This window comes from Petromyzon marinus, chromosome 24 (assembly GCF_048934315.1).
Source record: "Petromyzon marinus isolate PM22_M1 ecotype Great Lakes invasive population chromosome 24, UKy_Petmar_22M1.pri1.0, whole genome shotgun sequence".
In the NCBI taxonomy this organism is placed as follows: domain Eukaryota; kingdom Metazoa; phylum Chordata; class Hyperoartia; order Petromyzontiformes; family Petromyzontidae; genus Petromyzon; species Petromyzon marinus.
The window spans coordinates 3388491-3395995 of record NC_133690.1 but is presented as its reverse complement, the minus strand read 5'-3'; the positions used below and the strand labels follow the sequence as shown (position 1 = coordinate 3395995).

Below are 7505 nucleotides of genomic sequence, written 5' to 3'. Positions count from 1 at the left end.
TCCACGATGTTCGCCGTCATTACTTTGAATGCTGTTTTAATTCGTAGCAATCTAGGCCCTGATTACTTTCATGTAGTCAACTTTTCGTTCAAGTTAACCGTCACAACACCCACTATATACGTGCAATTATCAGTCTTTAGCGTGAGTAGCAACACTCAAGGCTGACCGTCTGTTCTCTCACACAAATACAGTAGGCCTGTATATTTCAGAGTTCAACGTTGTCGATGTTAGGATTTGTAAAACAAATTGACGATCTTTTTTTAACTTTCAGATCATTGATTTGAGGTAATTACGAAGTACCTTTGTGCTTACAAAAGTGACGTCACACGATGCAGGTTTCTTTTACAGGCCCGTAATTGACGCAAACATTTCATTTCCACTTACGTATTTATCAACTAAAAGTGTCAAAAAAAGAGTAAGATCATTCAAAATATAGCTAGGGCCGTTTTTGGATATTAAAATCAATCTGACAATGGGCAACAAAGACAAAGATCCCCCGCAAAGCCTTAACAGACTGTTCGGGCAAGCGCTGTTAGCGAGTAGCACCTATGAAAGCCGGCACGGCACATCAAATGGTGTGTCGCCAGCACCACGCCCGACCACCTTTGTCTTCCCAGTGGCGATGTTTACACACCCAAGGTCGACTCATCTGAGGCTGAGTCGACCTAGGGGAGACCCAGGACCAGTTCAGATAACCGCCACTGGTGTTGGATGTGAGCTAGAATCAAACTCTGGTCGCCGGGTTCGTAGCGCAGTGCGCTATCCACTACGCTACCGCTCCCCACACAATGGGCAACACCGATAGCAACACCCGCCATTCGTCACTAAGTGACGTCACCACGGCGCCTGTGCCAGGCCAGGTGCACTGAGGCCACGTGACGTGTCGAAGCCTCACCGACAAGAGGTCTCGGGACAGACCCAGGTGCCATGGGCTGGCTGACTGAGACGACTGGTAGATGCACCAGCTGTACTCCCTGCTGTGGCAATGGTCAAAACATCCACTAGCACACACACATTATACCCCTTTGTTCGGTACACTGTCTTCATATGCTCTTGCATTGCTACACGTAGATCGCTTTTTTGTCTCAATCCACTGATGGGTGAGGGTTTCCCCATGCCATACTCGTCATGGCGGTTATTTCACCATGCTGGTCGTTGTGGGTTGGAGTCAGTGGTGGGGGCTGGACATTGGAGCATAGGAGATCAGTACAACGATGGATTTTTGCAGTGCTGCATTTGGCTAACAACAGCCTGGTTGAATTTAGTTGCTCATGAATATGAAATTGCAAATTGCAAGGTATATATTTCAGAAACTTGCACGGATGTTTCAACTGCCATGATGGAGAACGATATTTTTTTATTTTACTATTTTTTTTACCAGGTAAGGCCCACTGAGCTAAATAGCTATTTTTCAGAAGCGACCTGGCCACAAATGATAGCTCAACGAAGCAGCTTACCAAGTGGAAATGTATAGCAGCCAAATACTCTCAACACATGTTTCTACATATGGAGGGAAAAACCGGAGGACCCGGAGAAAAATCCATGCGACTACGGGGAGAGAGAGAGAGACATGCAAACTCCAAATATACACGTAGGCTTTCGCGACCATTATATACAGTCGTTAGGGTCAGGATCGAACCCACAACCTCCTTCATACCAGACGAGGGAGTTAACAGGAGACCAAGAGATTGCAAGTTATATAGTGTACAAACCATTACACCGTGGCATATCACGCTGCTCATTTGTTAGACAACATATTCAGGTGTTGGATTTGTTTTCTCTCCAAAAATCCTGGAAAACTGTGGAGCAAAGTATCGGTTTGTTTGCGTTCTCTTGAGCTAGGCTGCTGAAACGACTTCTGCCGAGAGCGTGCGAGTCAGCCCGCTGACATGCCCCTCGAGTCCGAACGCACGTACCGTCTCCAATTCTGTTGTTCATCTCCACAAACTTGGAGCCCATGGTTTGCTCCACCTGCTCGTACAAATCTACAAGACGGTGAACAACACGCACGCACGGACACAGCGTTCCAGTTAACACGGCCAGCCTTTTCCGAATCCACAAGACGGTGAACAACACAGACGCACCGACAAAGAGCGCGCACTCACAGAGAGACAGTTATAGAGAAACAGAATGACGGGCTCATAGAGACACAGAGAGACACGGAGACAGAAAGACAAGAGACTCACAGAGAGACAGTTACAGAGAGACATAGAGAGACAGACACGCACAGCGACTGACAGAGAGACAGTTATAAAGACACACAAACAGATGGGCTCATGGAGACACAGAGAGAGAGACACATGGAGATACAGACACACACACAGACACTCAAGCAGAAACAGTTATAGAGAGACACAAACAGATGGGCTCATAGAGACAGAGAGAGAGAGAGAGACAGACACACAGAGACTCACTGAACGACAGTTATAGAGAGACGGGCTCATAGAGACACAGAGAGAGAGACATGGAGATACAGACACACACAGACACTCAAGCAGAATCAGTTATAGAGAGACACACAAACAGATGGGCTCATAGAGACACAGAGAGAGAGAGAGACATGGATACACGCAGATAAGTGTACATACATAGAGACAGGCACAGAGATAGAGACGCATGATGTACGCAGGATGAGACAATCAAATGCAAAGAGACAAAGGATGAATGCATCGTAATTATACCTCTGTGCATTTATATTGAATGCCTCTCACCTACGTCTTATATTTCTCTAATTACCGTTTTTTCCCGCATATAGCCCGCATACGCATATACCCCGCAGACGCATATACCCCGCAAAAATAATGTATTGTGTAAAACAAATTTCAGATAGCCCGCACCTCCATATACCCCGCAGGGTCTTGTTTTGTTTGTAAAAAGTGGTATACCCCGCGGGTTATATGCGGGAAAATACGGCACTGCCTCTAATTCCTATCATTCTTTCATACCTCGCTACAAATGTAAATAATCTTATAACTCTCTTGATGACTGTATCTCTCTTCTCTTCGAAATTAACATCTCTCCTAATTTTCTCATAATATATAAATGTAATCACCCAAGCGAGTCGGCGCATGGAACATCTAAGAGACCGGGGTGTGGAGCCAGCAGAGGGCAGGAGTAGGGGCACGGTGACTGTGCATCAGTGAAAAAGAGCTTCATAGCTCATTGGATTCCTCCAGTATAAATAAATATTCCGATCCTGTATGCAGGAAATAGCAGGGGAGGGACGAGGTCACTCGAGGCTGTGAGCGGTCAAGCCGAGCTAAACGATCTCCGGCGGACAGTCGGTGGATGAGAGGGAAATGGAAAGCCCTGGGGGGGGGGGGGTGGTGCGAATGGCCAGAGGGGGCCGGTGGATGTGCAGACGACAGGGGGCAGCGTGATGGGTGTTAGCGCGAGGCCACGGGCAGTGTAGGAATACAACAGGGGAAGGGACGGGGGGAGTGGCGTGGAGGCGAGAGGGCGGTGCGAGGGGAGAGAAGAGGCAGGACCAACGGAGGGGGGAGAGCGAGCGGGGAGAAGGAAAGGGGCCGTCCATAAATGACGTCACGCGATTTTGGACGATTGACCCCCCACCCCCCCGTCGTCACACGACGTCTCAAAAAGTCAGACCCCCCCCCCCTCAAATATGACGTCACAAAGCTCTGCCCCCCCCCCCCCCCAAAATAAAACATGCTTCAAATCGCTTTAAACTATTGCCATTGTAGTGCGTATTTAATGTGGCGCTGCACTCTGATGTTGTAGGAGAAAACGTTTATTAAAAAGTCTATTTAATTAAGTAGAACGTGTTGTCTATATTTATTTAAAGTTGTGCATTTTGATGTGACGTCACATTTCTCAACCCCCCCCCCCTCTTCCTCACAAATGTCTGACCCCCCCCCCAAGGTGCGTGACGTCATTTATGGACGGCCCCAAATGTAAAACTATTTTTTATTTTGTCAGGCAAGGCCCAATGAGCTACGCAGCTTATCTTCAGAAGCGGACCTGGCCACAAGTGATAGCTCAACGGAGTGTACTTATCGCGTGGACACTTCTCTCAGCCAAATACTCGGAAGCACGTTTCTCAAGGTGGAGGTAAAAAGAGAAAAATCCACGCGGCCACAGGGAGCGAGAGAGAGAGAGACGCAAACTCCAAATATACAGCAGACGTTAGAGTCGGGATCGAACCCCCGACCTCCTGCATGAGCCGCCCGGGCGGCGGGCGGCGTTTACAGGGGAGGCCTCCTGGGGCGAAGGGGGAGGGCAGGGGGACAGCCACACGGCCGAGGCCACGTGGACGGAGAGGAGAGTTGGTGGCAGTGACTGGGCGGTGTGTGCAGAGTTTAATGTTCAGTGTTAGGCTCCACAGTGATGGTGGTGATGCACGCCACTCATTCACGAATCGTTGTGGAGTTGTCACGAAAGCCGCGCCGAGTTGAAAGATAAGTCTTCGAGTCGTCCCTGATTGTTGCGGTGGGCATTGCATATATTCTGAAACGCATCTTCATCCTCCAATGTCTTCTGAATACCTCTAATCTCTATTCTGTTTCACGTACAGCTCATCTGAATACATATTACATTCCTCTTCTTTCTAACACATGCATTGCATACAGATCTGGACTACATTACATTTTTAACACATCCACTATCTCGAGCATACATTTCCATCATCTCTCAGATACGTGTCTTACAGCTCTATTGCAGACACAAATGAAATGAAAGTAAAAAGGGTGACTTACAGATCAAGCGCTTGGAATGTTCTCCCAGCAGCTTGGAGATAATATTCTGTACGCCCTTGTACGTCTTCGTGCGAATGAAGGGCCTGTCGATCTCCATCCTGTTCAGCAGCGCTTTCAGGGGCACCGCGATGGCTTCCGTGCACTTGAAGCACGGCTCGCACGGGCGGGCGACGAGCAGCAGTAGCAGCAGCGTTGGCAGCACTGCGGTCACGAGGCACGAGGAGCGCTGGGGAGCCATGGCCTGGGGAGCGAGAGAAGGGGTCACGTTTAGCGACTCGACCTTTACTCGTTGTGCCAGTGAAGCAGGCACCCATTAACGTGGGCCATTTTGGAAATACAGGGGCTCCTCTACTTACGAACGAGTCAGAATCCAGAGGTGTGTTCGTAAGTTGATTTGTTCGTAAGTTCAACTTACTCCTGTCGGTTCCGAACATTTTGTACGACATGTACACTAAATAAGAGAATGGCTTTAAAAGTTGTATAATCTCCTATAAACATAGATGCCACTGGTTCTTCAAGATCTGCAGATGCCACCAATGCCATCTATTGCGCGGCGGTTTAACTTACGACTTTCGGTCCAAACAGGCAAACTGGACGTACAGACAGGTTTGTTCGTATCTCTAAGTCGAATTTTCCTCAGTAGAGGAGTCCCTGTAGAACTTTATGGCCATAAAAGATGTAAAACGCTTGCGTTACGGTAAACAAGATTGCTAAATTTGGTAATCAAAGCCAAAACATCACCAAATACAGTTACGTGGCGTGTTTACGTTTTCGCGCCACGATTCGTAGTTCACGTAAAAAGACTAGAACCAATACGACCAGTTATAAATAACAGTGGAGCGTTGGCATTGGGCAAGGGTCCGTGGTGGTGGTGGTATTAAACCAGTATAGGGAAGGAGATGAATCTTAGAAAGAGGGTGGGCACTCAAAACAATAGCAGCGTGCACGCCCCCATCAAACCAAATCCGTCACTGGCAGCAAGGCGAGGAATGGAAATGTACTCTTTGGTTTTATTCGGTAAAGTCACGTAGGTAAAACAAATTAAAATAAAATAAACAATAAAAACACGACGTTTCGGAGGCAGCGCAAGCTTCATTTTATTTTAATTTGTTTTACCTACGTGATTTTACCGAATAAAACCAAAGAGTATGAATCCTTGCAGTCACGAAAGCTTCACATCTAGAATGGAAATGTCTCAGTGAGGAGAACGACTCCCCAATGAGAGGCCTTGCAGCAGGCAAACCGTGCAGCAGCAGCAGCAACAGAAGCAGCAGAAGCAGCAGCAGGAACACCATCAGCATGAGCAGCAGCAGAAGCAGGGGCAGCAGCAGCACGAACAGCAGCAGTAACAGCAGCAGCAGCAGCAGGAACAGCAGCAGGAGCAGTAACAGCAGCAGTAACAGCAGCAGCAGGAGCAGATAGAGTGCTTCCACGCTCACGGCCCTGAACTCCTCCTCTGTGCAGGCGCGAGGCGTGCCGCACATTCCACATTCCCCAGCCTCTCTGCCCGTTGCCACCGCTATCGATGTCCAAATGACGAGCCACTTTGTTGAGCTATCATTTGTGCTAGCCATGGCGCTTCTGAAAAATAAGTTAATAGCTTCGTGGGCTTTGCCTGGTAGGATGGGGATGGTTTAGTTTCATTTGTATGATTTGGGTGATTGTTTTCTTTACCTGTACTTTGCCCTTGCTGGACATCTGTGGAAAAGAGCTTCATAGCTCATCGGATTCCTCCAGTAAAAAGAAAGATTCTGACTTTAGTTGTGAATTATAAGGTTACCAGGATAGCATTTTTCACGATACGATGCGAGAATTTTCACGATCTTATTGACAATCGCAATAAATTTCCCGTAACTTTGCATTTGTATTTCCCACATTCTATCATGATTGTGCTTGGCTGGACTTAACACTCTGAATAAGGTACTTTGGCAGTTGTTCAAAGGCAGCTCACCCAAGACAAAGCAGCCACGCCTCTTATAATCGTTGCACCTTCAAATTACAGTCTATCGTTGTCACAACGCGCTTGTCTCTCCAATCAGTTCGCATGTCAACCACGAACGGGACCAGAGTGAGCCCTGCCTCGAGATCGTCGTCGTAAGCGCGGGTCACGTGACCCCCGTTCTCTGTGCGCCACTCAACCAGCGATGATTATTCTATGTGCTATGATTATGCTATGTGCTATGAATACTCTACGTGCTATGATTATTCTACGTGTTATGATGTGCTATGATTACTTTGCGCCCTATTATGATTTAATGTGCTATTATTATTGTACGTACTATGATTGCTCTACATGCTATTATTTATACACTATGATTATTCTACGTGCTATAGATTATTCTACATGCTATTATTAGCCTATTATGATTATTCTATGTGCTATGATTACTCTACGTGCTATGATTACTCTACTATGATTATGCTATGTGCTATGATTACTCTAGGTGCTATGATTATGTCTGTAATATCAAGGAGGCTCTTTCCCCGAGTCACTCACTACAAGCCCAGTGTAGTAGTAGTAGTACAAGTAGGGTCGCTTACCGCTTTTTCTTTCCAAAACGGGACTTCTCTCCAACAGTGGTGACGAGGTAATGTTGTTGTATCCCTCCCGTTGTGTTCTAACACCAGTTAAGTTTTGCCTCTCCAATCAATTCGCACGTCAACCACGAACGGGACCAGAGTTGAGGCCTGCCTGGACACAGCCTGGAGATCCGTCGTCGTGAGCGCGCGAGTTGGTTGTCGTGACGACGCGGTGACGTAACAGAGTCACGTGGCCCGTTCTCCCAGTTC

At 47.5% G+C, this 7505-nt stretch overlaps 1 protein-coding gene across 1 annotated transcript in view; it reads right to left on the bottom strand.

Annotated features, from left to right (window-relative positions):
- Window positions 1–7505, bottom strand: part of LOC116938954 (uncharacterized) — a 20743-nt gene extending 13238 nt beyond the window's left edge. The window contains exons 1-3 of the mRNA XM_076069327.1: window positions 7257–7505; window positions 4716–4956; window positions 1917–1985 (exon numbers count right to left, since the gene is read on the bottom strand). Of these exons, the coding sequence (XP_075925442.1) occupies window positions 1917–1985; window positions 4716–4953 (307 nt within the window). The 5' untranslated portion in view covers window positions 4954–4956; window positions 7257–7505. The remainder of the gene's footprint in view (window positions 1–1916; window positions 1986–4715; window positions 4957–7256) is intronic.